At 47.5% G+C, this 16,371-nt stretch overlaps 1 protein-coding gene across 3 annotated transcripts in view; it reads left to right on the top strand.

Moving 5' to 3' along the window:
- NTRK3 (neurotrophic receptor tyrosine kinase 3) overlaps nt 1-16,371 on the top strand; it is a 218,343-nt gene that overhangs the window by 97,051 nt on the left and 104,921 nt on the right. For all 3 annotated transcript variants that reach the window (XM_058033644.1, XM_058033645.1, XM_058033646.1), the window contains exon 12: nt 15,144-15,332. In XM_058033644.1, coding sequence (XP_057889627.1) covers nt 15,144-15,332 — 189 coding nt within the window. The remainder of the gene's footprint in view (nt 1-15,143; nt 15,333-16,371) is intronic.

Raw genomic sequence — 16,371 nt, forward strand, 5'->3', positions numbered from 1 at the left:
CCCAGCAAAGCTTTTGGAGAACAGGTAGGAGTCTGTGAGCGTAGCCAGGAGGAGCAGAGGATGGCAAAGCAAACAAGCAGATGGTGGATATGATAAAGCAGCCCCCGGCCTCTCTGTCAGGCTCAGAGAGGGCTCTGCAATGCAGTTCAAGGGTCCCACAGTAAGAGCTTCCTGCAACCCTCTGCTCCAGACTCAGATTTGGCAAGGTGACCGAGACACCGATGGCCAAGCTCTCATTTGCCATGTGCTCAAAGTCTGGCATTGTTTAGGGCTACCTGGAGAGCCAGGGTGATGGGGAAGAGACAGCCTTATGTTGCTCTGCATGGCCCTGCTGCCTGTGACATGCACGTGCAGCCATCCATCTCCTAGTGATAGCCCCTCCAGAGGGGGAGTACATGAACCAAAGGAAAGGAGCTTTCCAATATTATTACTTTGTTTTTGCTTGAAAGAAAGTTCTAGAAGAATAAAATGAGAAGTTGGCCTTGCCTTTGTAGTCAAGGGACTAGAGGCAGCTCCCCCAGGAGATGCTGCCTTGGCATTGCCTAGGACTTCCCCCATCACCAGCCTTATTTTGTGATCCCTCCCCAGCCACTGACTCAGTGGCAGTGTCCTTACCCAGCCAAGCGATGTCAGTCCTGTGAATAGATTTCTATCAACCCACTCATCTCTAAAGAGCTGCAGTTAAAAGGCTCTGGAGACATAATTGTGTCTGCGTAACAGCAGCGATGATTTCCTTGAGAGGTAGGATGAAAAGTGGCTCCATTCCACTACTTCTGCAGAGACTTGATAGCTGCTTCTAGAAAGGGACTTGGTTGTGGTCCAGCAGCCCCCACCAGCACAGCTTTCCCTGCCTTGTGCTGCCTTCCAGCTGCCTGCTTGTGCTGTCTGCACGCTCGAGCCACGGTCTGTGGGATGTTACCATTCCCATGGGTGCTCCAAGCAGGTGCATTTGGGAATGGGCTTGGCAGGGTCTGCTGCAGGATGCTCTGGACAGCCTAAAGTGGGCTTTGTACAAAGGGCACTTGTGCTGATGCTCAGCAAACACGTTACCCTCAACCAGAAAGCCACCAGCCCTGTGCAAGATCACATTTCTATTTTCCTCCCTTATAACCACACTGTGGGTAGGGATGCTGTTTATCCCACTTCTTTCTGCTCCCTTGGTGGTGCAGATGGAGAGGTCACTCGACCTCCACATGTCTTCAGGTCTGGCTTCCCAGTGTGGATGTGTTGCTGTGTCACTTGTCGTGAGCTACAATGCTGTTGAACCAGGGATGTGTTTTGGGGGCACAGGGTGTGGAGCAGGGAGACAGTACTGACTCACAGAGGTAAATGCTGAATCTTTCCCTGTCCCCGTGGCTCACAGGCTAACGTGAGGCAGCTTCCCTCCCACCTGCCTTGGGGATTTTGATGAAATATCTTGGGAGAAGGATGTGAAATATGTGCAGGGAGACAGGGATTTGGCTGGTGGTGTTTCTTATGCACTCAAACTTTAAAAGCTGGTGGCTGAGGCTGCAAGGATCAGCAGAATCAGAAAGATTTGAATCTGAAGATCCTTCCTTAATGTCACTTAATATTGTCAGGCCATCGTTTGTGCCAACCATGCCCATGATGACTGGATGCAATCTCTTGCATCCACTCATGCATGAGTCCTTTTTAACATTTTCCCCCTTCTTCATGCCTCTGTCCTGGCAAAAGGAAGGTGTTTGTTTTGATTGCCCTGCCTCCAGGGCTGGCACCACATTCGGGTGCTGCTGGTCTCACATGGGGATTCATGTGACTTGTCCCCATTCCCCAGCCACCCACTGAAGCATGTCCATGTGGCTGACTCCCACCCTTTGTTTCTTTTCCCAAGCTGCTCTGTTCCACTGGTGTCTTCCAGCCAGAGGCCACTGTCCTGGTTTTATCCTGATGTTGTAGAGAACAGAGGTGGATCTTGGGGAAGCTGGGAGAGAAGATGTGCTCTGCCCCAACCTCCACACTCACACTGGGCACTAGCTGCTATTTTTATCAAGCTGAATCAGTAGATGCTGCATTTCTGCTTGTTTTAATTGATGGTTTAGACTCTTGATGCAGAAAAATGGGTCTTGAAGAGCATTAGTGTTGGGCTGAGGTGGGGCAAGAGGCCAAGAGTTTCTGGCTGGGCACTGAGGGAGCAGGAAGGCACCCGGAGATACAAGGAAAACTCCTTGCAAGGCCTGGGGAAGAAGTCCCACCCCAGGACTGCCAGCCCAGCATTGAGGTGACAGGTGATGCATTTGTGAGCATCTGTATTGAAATGCATGTGGTGTTCTTTGCTGACCTCCAACAGGAGCCACGTCCATGCCTGGAGCTCGCTGGCGAGGAGGGGAGTGTGCTGTGCTCTTTAGAAAGGGAAATATCTCCAGACCTTGGAGAGGAATTAATTATTTTGTATGCTGGACTCTTGCCTTCTGACAGATCTATCTGAATTACAGATTAACTGTCAGTGTGGGGACAGAGGGAGCCATTTCAATGAATGGCTCTCTAATTTATTACAGGGGTTGTTTGGGCCGGTGGATCGACAATGCTGCAACTTCTCTGAGTGGGGAGATGTGTTACATCCTTCTCCACATCTCCCAACCTTTTATTCCTTGCTTGTTTTATCTCCCTGTTCACAGACTCTCTCTCAAAGCTAATGAGGGTCCCAGCAAGGCCAGTGGAAACCCCAAAACTGCAATGTTTTACAAATAAGCTGTCAGCCCTCAGAAAGCTGTGATTTCAGAGCCTTTCTCCAGGGACTGCTTCTGTGACTTTTAAACAAAACCATCACCTTTATGACCGAGGGCTATAAATTTTGGAGAAAGGCACAACATCCTGGAAAACACCAGTGCATGGATGCAGCAGTTGGTAATAGTTGAGCCAAAAAGTATCAGTTCCTTTCCCATCAGTTCTGCCCGGAGAATGTCAAGGGCTTCCCTCTACTCTTTAAGTCCACAAAGGGTTTTGTAGAAACCTCCAAAACTCATTTATTGTTGATTCTGGGCCTTGTAGGAAAGCTTAACATACCCAACACTGTTATTGATGGGCTAGGGAGCACCAGGGCTACCTAAACCCCAGCCTTGCTTCCTCTCCCGGTTGTTCAGCATGAAGGAAAAAGGATTTGTTTATTTGTTCATGGATATTTCTGACATGGACTTCATATTCTAGAAGAGTCTCATAATATTACGGGAGCAGATTCGGGATTTAAACCATTATACAAGTTAAATACGTTTTGATTCTGTAAGCAACACACTATTTATCTTGGGATAGAATAAATCTGAGAGACTGATATCACTGCTGGAGATCATCTCAAGGAGGGCTGTGGAGGGGAAAAAAAGTGCATTTACTTTTTGAGAAGCGTAAGTTTTAAATTTTCATTGCCCTCATGCATGAACTGAGGCAAACTATGAGTGCAAGGATTTTTATTATTTTTTGACCATGTAAGGAGTTATCTTTTGGCCTGAAAGCAAACATCACAACTCTGATTTTAAATTTGAGTCTACAAATTTGCACCCTGAGTAAGTGCAGATGCCTTGCTTGCTGGCAGGGACTGGACACATGAGGTGTCTGCTGGAAATGAACCCATTGGCATCTGCAGCCTTGATGGCTGCTCAGTGTTTTCATAAAAATTCCATTTCAAAACAAAAAGGTCAAAAGTTGACCAAAAAAGCTGCAGCTGAAGCCTATTTTCGTTTGAAAAATTACAAGCACTATTAATTACTGCATGAGAACCAGATGGTACTGACCAGTTTACTTTCATGGTCCAAGCAGGATCTTGAAAGAAAACCAAGAAGAAAAACACACTGCAAAGACAAAACATGTGTTGTGCCAGGTACTTTACATTTTGATCACTCCTTCCATTTGAAACCTCTGAGCAATGCAGAGTAAGGCACTTTTTTTGTTTAATGGCTGATAATTTTATTTTCTTTTAGCTCGACAGAATATTAAACCAAAATAAGGAGGCCTGAAAATTAATGTCTTTTTATGACTGCAAAATCCCCTGGTGTCTTGAGAGTCTCATAAACTGGATATTTGGAGAGGGGATGCTCAGCTCCCTGGGCTTGGAAGGACTCTGGTTACCACTGGAAAAAATAAACCTTCTTGGTGCAGGGGCAGCTGGGCTCCAGGGAGAAGGCAGTGGTGTCAGCACGAGGTGATGTGGCTGTGAGATAGCCTCGTCAGCCTAATTGATCTGGAGCCTTTGCCTTTCCTGCCAGGGCTGCCTGTCTCCTTACCCATAATCCCCACCTCTTTGATGGGCTGTCAGGAATATGGGACTTGGCCCAGTTCTGCATTTATCCAATAACATTATGAAATTGATAGTGACACTTCCATTGGCACTAATTTCAGGAAGAGATTGGAGCCAGAGGACAAGCAGTTTGCTCTCATGGCGGCTAAGCTTTCCAAGTGGATCAAGATGACCCAAGCCTGATCTTGAAGTGGCCAAGGCATGGGAAGGGAAGTGGTGGGAGGGGGCTGGAGGCAGCTGGTGGACTCAGAGCTAATGAGAAACACGCCTAATGCTTGTCCTCAGCCTCCAGTGGTCCTGGCTGGTGGGAAGCATATTCTGCTGCCCTGGCTTGTGCTGCAGAGCTGCTGCTGGCAGGGCTTTTGCTCCATGGATGCTGTTTATTCAGCAGCACTGGGCATCAGTCTCTGCAAAGGTCAGGAGAAGCCTCAGGCAGGAGGGCAGCAGTGGTCCCAGCTGCTGGCTTTCAGGCCTTCAGTGATTCTCACTGTTTTAAGCATTTTCTGACACAGGGTCAGGCTCCTGCAGCATCACGCTCTTGGCTCAGGTCAGTGATCCAGCACCAGGCTGGACATGCTGGTGGTGGAGCTGCCAGTGACCCCTTGCCAAATATCACTGGGGGCCTCTTGTGCTAAGGGAGCTCCACACTGGCTGGGTTAGATAACACATCCCAGAGATGGCCACAGTGTGGAAAATGATGCGGTTGCCACTGCCTTAATGCATACCATGTGCATGTTCTTTGCCATCTGGATTGCAGAATGGATGAAGATGTAGGTTATCCCCATCCCTGGAAGTGTTGAAGGCCAGGATAAATGGACCCTTAGCAACTTGGTCTAGTGGAAGGTATGGTGGGAAGTCAGAAGTAGATGATCTTTAAGATCCCTTCCAACACAAACCATTCTGTGATTCTATGATTAAACCACGTCTCCTTTCCTCTCCATCTGGCACCTATTTGGTCAAGGTTTGGTTTGAGGTGGGGCAAAGCATCACCTTTGGTGCTGAGCTGCAGTTTGCTTAAATGCCCCCTTGGCACCTTGTCAGGCAGCCCTTTCCTCATTCTCACGGTTCATTTGCCTTTTCACCCAAGCAAAGGCTTGGGGGGAGTGTTTATCAGTTTGTCACAGTCCCCCTCTTCCGTGGCTGGAGGCCAGGAGAGAGGATAAAAAGCCTTAGGCTGATGATAAATTAGAAATGGAGAAAGAAAATGTGTCTGCTCGGTGCTGAGCAGGCAGCTCTGCTCCAGGCTTGGGTCTTTGTGTGGCGTCACCCTGGATGCTCATGAGGAGGTGAAATGGCACCAGGGCCAGGTGTGGTAAACCCAGCCACGGGGTCCCGAGGGTGCTGCTGCCTTTCTCATGTTCCTGTGTCAGTGGGACTGTCCCCCTGATCCTCAGTGGATCTGGGGACACCTGGCTGCCCATCAGTGTCCATCACAGTGGGGTGTGAGCGGGCGAACATTTCCCTTCTCACAAGGATGACCCTGGGCTCAGCAGGTGCCACTGAGCACTGCTCTTACACTGCCACAGCACATTCCTCTGGGAGATCCTTACAGAGCAGGAGACCTGTGCTTTGGCCCTGCAGCTCCTGGAGCTTGTCACAGGAAGGACCAGGAGCGAGGAAGCTCCTGCACGTGAGGGGTGCGGAGGTGCTGGAGGCTCCTGTGGAGAAGCTGTAGGAAATGCTGCAGTATATAAAGCGTGTCTCGCGAACAGAAGAGATTAGAAAGCTGATATGATGTTATTCCGATTGATTTTGCTGTTGTATTTATACCTGGAGGTAAAGAGCAGACATACTGGAAATCAATTGGCCCCATGCTCTTCCCAATCTCTCTGCAGCGCCGTTCGAATGAAATGCTTATATCATTTTTACGGTGTGTCTGTGATAGGGATGAGTGAGCCAAGAGATTAATAGATCCTGGTGAGGCCGTTGCCCAGGCACTGCCTGGCTCCTGCCTTGTAAAGCCTGTGTTGCTCTGGAGTTCAAGGTGCCCCCGAGGTGACAGCTTGGTGACTTTGCTTGGAAAAAAAAAAAAGAAGCAAATCTAGTCAAGAGGAACAAAGGGTGGAGAAAGGTGAATGGCAATAAGCCTGTGATTTGGGGCAGGCAGGATGTTGCTCAGCTCTGGAGCTGATGGGGCTGGATGGAGCCGTGGGAGTAGGAAATGAGGTTTGCTCTTCAAATGAAGATGATGCCTTAGAGAGGGAATTGTGCATTGAAGATAAGGCAACAGGGATTTGTTTTGGTGTACTGTAGTGCATCCAGTACCCAACAGCCACCCATCCTGCCTCACCAGCCCTTCCTGGACCCCAGCCTTGGGGCAGGGGCAGCAGAGCCATGCAGGGATGTTGGCCACACAAAGATGCATTCCTGGTGTCCCCGCTCACTCCTCCTGCCTTATCCAGGTGTGAGTTTCCCTGCTGCTGCCACCTCTGCCATGCCAAGGTGACATCACAGCAGATTTCTCTGCAAGAATGCATGTTTGGTTTGCAGCTGGCTCCTCCTCACAACATGCATGGAACGTGCATGCCCAGCAGTGGGGAAAACATCTTGCTACCAGCAAATGGGAGAAGATAGGTGGGAGGAATGGTGGAAGGTGACTGGGTATGGTCTGAATGCCAGCAGCAGCATTGCCAGACTAAACTATCTCCCTCCCTGCAGTTACAATTGAATAAAAATTACTTTTCTTCCTCTCCTGTTGCCTGCACTATTTGCTAGTTGTTTCACCTGATCTCAGCAGTGAAAATCTTTTTATCTTGGCAAATGAACCAACTTCCCAGTACCCATATGTTATAGCATGGGAGTAGGTATTGGCTTGTCAATCCCTCAGGCATCAGCAAATCCTTGCATTGCACGTTCTAAAATATTCATCTGGTTATCCTGTGGCCAGTTGTCAGTTTCTTTGCTGGTCAGACACTTTCTGAGCTGAAGATGTTTGGTAACACTGGGCTGGAAAAAATTCTTGCTTTGCTTTCCTGTGAGTGCTGGCTGTCTTTGCTGTTATGCATGGCTCTGGCTTGTCAGATCCCACCCTTTTTAATTATCAGATTGTATTACCATTTTTACTGTAAGCATTTTCTGTTTCTTGTTCTGCTGGATTTATGCATTTGTGCCGTCATATGCATTGACTTTATATTTTATATGATTTGATCTTAATGTTTCCATTCCTGAGTGTGAGTGCTTATAGGATTGGTGTCTAAGCTCAATAAATAAACTTGGGAAGGAGTGGTAAGGGAAGGACATGGGAGGAGTGAGGGAGTTTGGACATCCTCTACAGCAGATGGAGTGGTGCTCCAAAGAGGACTGGCTGGAGGCTGGAAAGGGTGAAGGGGGGATGTACAAGGCTGCTGCAGCCCCCTCTGCCCTGATGCACCCCCTTTTGTAGCAAGAGCTGCCTTCTCCCTGCTGCAATCACCTGAAAAAATCAGAGAGAGCAGGAAATGCCAATATGTAAAGATGGAAAGGGGCTTCTGTAAATGGCAGTATTTTGGCAGCGTTGCATCAGGGAAGAAAGTGCTTTAAGGATTGCCTGTGTAGGGATCGCCCACTGACAACGGATCTGACAGCTTTTTTATATGATAATGCATCTGCAGTGTATGAGGGGCTCGGAGATGCAAGTGGGGGAGGAGACACGTGTCCAACCCAAGCAGTGGTGGATGCAGAGATCCCAGGCCTGTCCATTCCTTTTACCATAAAATTCAGAGGGATCTTCATCGCCTCGAGATCATCAGGATCTCAAACCCATCATGTTGTTGAGAGGGAAAAGGGATTGTTGTTTGCTCCTGCCTTTTTACTGGAGGGGCTGAGGATTTGGAGTTTATCCCTTTAAGAGTTCAGTTTTATGTTCTTGATGTCTTCATCTGCCTGCAAAGCTGAAGGATTTGATTTTTCATTGTGCTGTTTCCCCTAAACAGCAGAGTCTGTGTGCCCTGGGCTATGGCAGAGAAGGAATTGGCACCTTTGGAAGCTCCTCAGCCACCACAGTGGTGCTCATCCAGGGGCTGTGCTGTTCCAGCCAGCCTCTGCAGCAGTGCCCTCCAGGTCCATTGGCATCATGCAGGGATAGCTTGGGGTGAATTTGGGCCGTGGAGATGGAATTGAGCTGTATGGATGTGGGAAATGCTGCTTGGCGACAAAGAAGGCGCTGAGTGCTGGGATTAGGAGGGAGGTCTGGAAAAACCCCATTGTTTTACACCACTGAGGGGTCTGCTGTGGCTCGGGGGAAGAGGTGATAGATGACCCTGTGGTTGGGACTGGTGTCTCTGGGGGTGAGAAGTGGCTGCTTCCCATTGCAGGAGGGCAGAGAACAAGCTGGAGCCCGTGGCAGGCTCCGCCTAGGCACCGAGCTCTGCCTTGGCTCCCTGCCCACATCTGTCAATAAAAATTAAGAAATTGATTTTCTTTTGTTTGCCTGAAAGGACGAGGCTCTCTTTATGAGACAGTAAATGCAATCTTGCTCTGAGCATGGCTGGATTTTTAATTGTATTTATTGTGCTTTCGCTTATTCTTTTATGAGTTTCAGTTCCTCTCATTGCTAGTGCAGAGATCAGCCCTGGGGTGTGGGTTGATTTCAGCTCCAACAAAAGGTTGGTAATTTTTTTAAGTTTCTTTTAAAACTTGTTTGCTTTCCTGATAAGCTGAAGTTTGAGGTTATTTTTACCCTTGTTTATGTGCGTGCGTGTAGCTCTGAGTTCTAAAGCTGGGCTGAGAGATGTAGCCTTGGAATCATCCACTTGCCAGTTGGTGATATGACCTTTTGAAGAACAGAATTTAAGATTATGATTGGGGAAATATGGAAGTGCCAACAGGGGTTTGGAGTCAGAGGAGGAAGGGATTTTATATACTATATATTGGAGTTTAATGAGGTCTGTGCTTGCTATACAATGCATGGTGACCCACTTTATTAGGAGAGATTTTTTTTCCTAGTTATGGGTCATATACAGTTCCTAATTAACTAGGTTAATTATATGGCTTCTTTATATTACAAAGGAAAGTGGAGATGGCACAATTAGCTCTTGCAGTGATCATTTTTGATCAAAAAATGGTGTTCTGCACGACAGCTCCCAGAGGTGTGGGTGGGGAGAGGGGATTGTTCCATGGCCCTGAGCACTCACATCAGTCTTCTCTGCCTCAGAAAGCTCGGTTTCTGTCCTGAGCCTGGGATGTGCAGGGAGTTGTCCTTTCTGAAACCATGCTGGAGACCAGAGCTACACCCACAGTGCCTCTGATGCTGCCCAAACTATTCTGCAGCACTGGAGAGACCCTTCCTTGGAGTTTCTTTGGAAGCACCATAAAGGGAAGATGCTGAGGGCTCTGGCTCCAAGTAAAAAGTGCTGCAGCCTGTGAGGGCTCTGAGCGGCGTCACTCCCTGCAGCTAAACTGTCCTTGGCAGAAGTTTCTTTAACCTCTCCCTCCCCAGCCTGGCAGTGGCTGAACCCCCACAGCATCCCTGGGTTATCTGTTCCGGTGCTCAACCAGCCGTGCCGTGAGGCATCAGGGAGAACATTCACACTCTAATCTCCCTCAGTGCAATTTAAACCTATTATTTCTTGTTTTATCCCCGGTGGACGTGGAGAACAGCTATTATATTTCTCTTTGCTGCAACCTTTTACATATTTGAAGGCTGTTATCACGTGTCCCTTCAGTCTTCTCCTCTGAACACAAAGCATAATTCTTTCAGTTTTCCCTTAGAGGTCATGTTTTCTTCACCTTCAGTTGCTTTTGTTGCTTTGCAGAGGTTGCTGTAATGCCAAGCTGGAGTTTTTGTTGTTTCTTCACCTGTTTGCCTTGGGGCATTCATTCTGTTGCAAATATGTGAGAAGTGACCATTATCTTCTCTAATCTATGGTTATTTATACAGTACCCTATATTCCTGAGCCTGTTTTATCATAAAGTATTGCTCTTATCCTTGATAAATAATTTCCCACTATGATATGATCTTGCAAACAGGGGTCCCTAAGCTATTTATTACTATTATTATTTGCTTTATTTTTCATGAGTAACAAGCTGTCTGTATAACACTGTGAATGAACCAGGCAATTCAGAGAAATGGACTGAAAGCTACATCCTGTTCACAGAGCTTCCAGATAAACAGGGAGGTGAAGGTAAACACCAAGCCAAACCCCAGTTTAGCCAGGGGGAACAGTGCTGAACAGAGAATGAGAGATTTTCTGAAAAGCAGAGATTTTGGGTTAATCTGGAGGAGTGTTTACAGAGATGATAATGCCAGGGTGGATGCAAAGAGATGAGACAAGTTGGAAATTTCTGGGATGGATGGATGGATGGATGGATGGATGGATGGATGGATGGATGGATGGATGGATGGATGGATGGATGGATGGATGGAGTGCAGCCTGGCTGGGAGGCTGGGGCAGAACAGAGGGTGGAGATGAGGCTGGGAATGGTGGTGTTTGAGTGAGGTGTTTTTCTCAGGAAAGAGGAGTTGGCTGTAGAGGAGATGTGGGAGGGAAGGCAGAACAGAATTGCTGCTTGTGGTGTTTCCAAAAGCAACATTTCCAAGCTGCCTCACAGCTCTTTGGTGAATATCAGATGAATTTGGTCCTGATTTCCAGGTCCTTGTGGCTGACTCTCCCACTGGCATTGTGAAGGGGCTGGAGCAGTGGCTGCTTCTTCCCTTGGGGTAACCCTGGGCAGCCCTAACATCTTCCCAGCCTTTCCTCACAGGGAAAAGGAGTGGTGGAGTGCCTCCATCACTACTGCTGGAATTGCCTCCTTGTCAGGAAAACTGCATGGAAAAGAGTTCAGTTGTTTCAGACTTCTTAAAGTTTTAATAGACCCTTTTAATAGTTAATATCTGTAGTATGTTTGTCCACAATACAGGCTGAGTTATTCACAAAAACAGCCACTGTTCTGAAAAGCTCTGAAATATTTTATATAATGTTTTAAAATCACAGGATGGTACATTACGAATTACTCCAAGCCACCTTTTTGTCTATTATTATATGTTTTTACTATACAAAACTGTCTTCTTTTCTATCTCTCTCTGCACATTTCCCTGTCAAATGGAAGGTAAAGTTAAATCTCTAAAATCTGTACTCTCTTTTTTTTTCTGCTTAATTTTTTTCCTTTACCTTTACCTGGAAAATGCACTGGTGAAACCAGTGAAAATTCTTCCAAATAAAGCTATTTATCAGCATTATACATCTGAAAACTGGACCTCTTTGCCTACTTAAAAGCAAAAAAAATATATGCTATTGCCAACATAAATTTAAAAATTTGAAGTTTAGGTAGCTGCTTTATTTCCAGGAATTGCTAATGGCAGAGTATGTTTTGAGTCAGGGCAATAGTCACACCTATAAAAGTGATTGGTGGCTGTTTGATATCCACGATGTTTTTAAAGTTTGTCTCAGGCTTGCACAGTGAGTCCAGCACTCATCTGAGTCTCAGAGTGACAGCAGAGAGGCTGTGAGCTTTGAGAGAACTGGATCTCAGCAGTGACCAGCTAGAAGAGATGGAAATGAGAGAATTAATGTGATAAAGCAGCACGACTGTGGCTGTAGGGATTAATATTGTCCAGATTCATACTCCCCCACCACACCCAACAACCCCACAGCCTAATAGGAGAAACTTGGAGAAGTCCTCAACTGAAAATTGCCTTTAATCAAATGACATCCTTTAGAGGATATTGAGATTAATTATATGTTCTAGGGCATGTCAAATCAGTGCCTACAATCACCAGAACTGTTTTGGAAAGCTGGAAGGCTAATGCAGTGAATGTGTTGTAAGTGTTCCTTAGGACTCTTGGGAATGTGATTTATTTCAGTTTTTTTCAAGACCTGTGAGTACAGTTGGAGGCAGTAAACTGTCTCTGGAATACTGCAAGGATAGAATATACACTTTACAAGTTGTGTTCTCCCTGTGGTGCCTCTGCCTTCGCAGTTCTTGGGGCTTCCCACTTTTGCAGAGATGTGAAGGGGTTGAGATGAACAATCAGAGATCAGATCTGAGGCTTTTGAGGGTTGGCAGATCTTGTAAATGGATAAGCTTGGTGACATTGACCTGAACTGGATGACTCAGAGGCTGAGTCCATTCATGGGACACAATGTCCATTGTGAACATTGTGAGGAGTGAGGATGCAGCTGTGGATCAGCTGAGATGTGGTTACCTCATGCCTCAAAGATCTTGGATATGTTTGGAGATGAAACTAAGATAACACATGAAGAAAGTCCTCCTAAGAAGTAAACCACAGGAAAAAAAACCAACCCTGTGGAGTGTAAAGAAGGTCAAACTCTGGGTCTGTTTATTGCCAGGGAAATGGCCACAAGAATGTTGGCTAATAGGTGCTTGCTGTGCTTGTTTTCACAAGTACCCAACCTCTTGGATTGTCCCCTGCTCTTTTAGATGTAGCCATGCCCTTTCAACCTGCCTGTGCTGGAGGGACACTGCCATGATTTGTGTTCCTTAAAAATGAAGAGATGCTGAGGAAGGGTCAAATGCTGGCAGAGCTTTTGAGTCCCTGAAAAGCAGATGCTCAGCAGGGTCTGTGTCAGCCTGGTGTTTGTGCCATGGTTTCTTACATCCTCTTTGCTCCTTGACACAAAGATGGGGTTATTGCTCTCTCAGAATAGAAGGCAATGAAAACTTCCTTCGCACAGAAACACAGAATGGTTTGGGTTGGAAGGGGACCTTTAAGATCAGCTGCTCCAACCTTCCTGCCATGGACAGGGGCACATTCCATGAGCCCAGTCTGCTCAAAGTCTCATCCAACCTGACTATAATTTACCAGAGAGGCCTTTCACATCCCCTTGCCTGATAAGGTGCCATTCCTTGGAGCAATGCCTAGGCTTCTTAAGGAAAGCAGTAAGCCCTCAATAGCCTCTCCCACTGCAAGGGAGATCTTCAGGGTCTTCTGTCAGATTATTCACACCAGTCTATACCAGTTAATATTTTCATGATTTTTTTTTTTTAAACTGCACCTTGAAATGCAGAGTTCTCCCCTTCCCACCACAGCTGGGCCAGCCAGCAGTGCAGCAGTGCAGGAATGTGCACATCATACAAAACCGAGTCCTCCTGGTTTGTCTGCAATGAATTGACATTGCAAAGGAACAAAAGTCATTCAAACCAAAATTGCCCATTTGCTTTTTGTGTTTGGAGAAGTACACCGTGTGTAGTCCCAACAGAGGCATCTTGCATCACAAGCTGAATTTTGCCTTTGCACCTCAAGAGCTGGGAAGTCACGCGGGCGCGGGGAGTAACGTTAAAAAAGGCAGAACCTGCCAGAAGGAATTCACAGTAAAGGGCGAGAGCTTTCTTCCTCGTGACTAAAACACCTGTCACAGCTGCCAAGACTCTGCTAATTACACAATAACTTTATTATATCCCACTTGGAAGAACAAACAATACTTGAAGCTCCAAAAATGAGCAGCCTTTAGACTAGATTAATGCAGGCAGAATGGCTGCATGGAGCCGGTGTTCGCCTCGTCCTCCCAGTAGCTCTGGAGAGTAAAATGGCTTGAAGAGTCCCTTCTTTGTTGCCAGTGCTACATAATAAAGTAATTGTGCAATTAGAAGCACATTACTGATGGGAGATGAGCAGTTTTTATGCAGTGTAGGTAAAAGGCTGGCTGCTCTGAATAAGTTGAAAGCCTAACTGCAGCATCTCTGCTCCTTTTTACTTGAGATTCTGGTAGTCCCTGGTAACATCCAGAGAGGAGAAAAGGAGTGTCACTTGTTGAGTGTGGATTTTCTTCTCACGTTAAAATATTAAAAAGGTCTCATGCAAGATTTCATTGTGGTACCTACCTTGTCCAGCACCAATGCAGCAAGAATAGCTGAAAAGTGTATTAGAGGGTCTAATACCAAAATAAAACATAAGGGACAGAAGCCTTCCATTGCTCCTATCTTGCATGCCTGACTACTTTGCTTCATTTTCTTGCCTGCCTGGTGGTGCTGTGAATTTTGGGGGTCAGGAAGGTTAGGGGAAAATGCTGCCATTGGTGGTGGTGGGAATGAGCCTGAGCTGGGCAGGATCTGTTCCAGTACATTGTGGGTCCCTGTAGGCAACAGCCTGACTGAAGGGCTCGGTGAGTTTGCTCAGGTGAAGCTGCAGGAGGGCAAAAAGATGGGTAACACACTGGGCAACAGACATATCACAAATATGGATTTCAGGTGAACTAACTCTTCGGAGGTGATGTTTCTTCAGTCTAAGCCTGGTTATGATTTCTGCCAAGCCTGTGATGCCAGAGTATACAGGCACCACAGCAACTGCTCTCTCATGACAGCCCTAGGAGAGGACTTTTTGCATGACTCACCTCTGATGTGGTGTCACCTGTAGTTGTCTAACCCTTTGGGATTTTTAGCCTGGTACCTCAAAGCCAGGAAGGAAAACTTGAGATGTTTTCCCTATGCTGTGAGCTTCCCAGAGAAACTAAGCCCGGGGATGGGACAACTAGCAGGAACGCTGTCACAGGTATCTTTTATGAAAAATCCTTTCCTTAGGATTTTTCCTCCTGAGAAGCTGAGAGGCCTCAGGAACAAAATGTAAACATTGATTATCTGCTGCTGGGGAATGCAAGAGGTTTTGATTGGCCCATGTTGGTTGTTTCTAATTAATGGCCAATCACAGTCAGATGGCTCGGACTCTCTGTCCGAGCCACAAACCTTTGTTATCATTCCTTCTTATTCTTTTCTTAGCTAGCCTTCTGAGGAAATCCTTTCTTCTATTCTTTTAGTATAGTTTTAATGCAACATACATGATAAAATTATAAAGCAAGCCTTCTGGAACATGGAGTCATATCCTCGTCTCTCCCCTCATCCTCGGACCCCTGTGAACACGGTCACAGACCGCTAGGATGGGCTGGTGGTGATCCATCAATGAGCATGTGATTAACAGGCCTCCCTGTCCTCTGCTGTCCCTGACGGGTGTGTGTGCTGCTTGCAGGTCCCGTGGCAGTGATCAGCGGCGAGGAGGACTCAGCCAGCCCTCTGCACCACATCAACCACGGCATCACGACGCCCTCGTCGCTGGACGCCGGCCCCGACACGGTGGTGATCGGCATGACGCGCATCCCCGTCATCGAGAACCCCCAGTACTTCCGACAAGGTCACAACTGCCACAAGCCAGACACGTGTGAGTGCCCCCAGCAGGGCTCAGGGGAGGGCTGGGGGGCTGGGGGAAGGAGGGCGGGGAGGGAGAGGTTAAGAGGATGAGGAAGAAGAGAAGGAGGTTTTTGAGGAGAGTGGGTCTTGGTATGGTCCAGAAACCAAAGTGAATCTCAGGTCTCAGAAATCACAACATACATGTAGATGCTTCCAGAAAAGAATTTCCACTCTCACCTTCACCTCCCTTCACCCTCCCTCTGCCACCCACCCGTCACCTTCCCCACCCCTGCCTGAAAGTGCCATTCCAAGCCGGGCTCTTCCTCATCAGCTCCGAGCATGAGGTCCCAGGTGTGAGCAAGAGCCCCCTGGGAGCGTGGGGATGGATGTGACCCCTGCTTGGCTGGGGAAAGGACCTGCCTCCCCTTCCTCCTCCAGCAGTTTCCCAGTCATGGGGCTGCCTCTTTGGCTCCCCAAAGGGCCAGGGGGAAACTCAGGATACATGGGCATAGGTGTGGCAGACGCCTGGAGCTATCTTTGTCTCCAGGAATTTTAGATGCTGGATGTCTTGATTTTATGGGCTTCTGTAAAGCTTCTGCATCTTTCCTGTATAAAATTGGTCCGTGAACGGGGCTCATTAGACTAGCAGGAGGTGATCAAGTGTCCCTCTCCACGTTGTGTTTCTAAATTCTGAGCATAAAAGAAAAGTGCTGTGTAAAAGGATGCTTTTCTGGGAGTCCTGCACCACTTCCCACGCGAGTGGTGGGATGCAGCCTTCCCCAGCATGCGGCTCACAGGCGGTAGCTGAGCTCTCCCAGGCCTCTTTCCAGCTCTGACATGCAAGCTGAGCAGTGCAGGAGGTTTGGGTAACATTCCTCTCTTGTATTTCGCATCCTTTTGGTGTGTCTTGGTTCCAGGTAGAACTGCAAAAATAAAGATCCTGCAAAACAAAAGGTGAAAAGCCCTCAGCTTGGGCTATCTCTGTGGCCCAGCCAGAGGCAGGGAGTGCTGTGCTGATGTCACCTCTGCTCTTCCTTTGCTCACAGGGGCAGGAGACAGACCTCAGCCCC

The sequence above is a fragment of the Melospiza georgiana genome, chromosome 13 (assembly GCF_028018845.1).
Source record: "Melospiza georgiana isolate bMelGeo1 chromosome 13, bMelGeo1.pri, whole genome shotgun sequence".
NCBI classification, from domain to species: domain Eukaryota; kingdom Metazoa; phylum Chordata; class Aves; order Passeriformes; family Passerellidae; genus Melospiza; species Melospiza georgiana.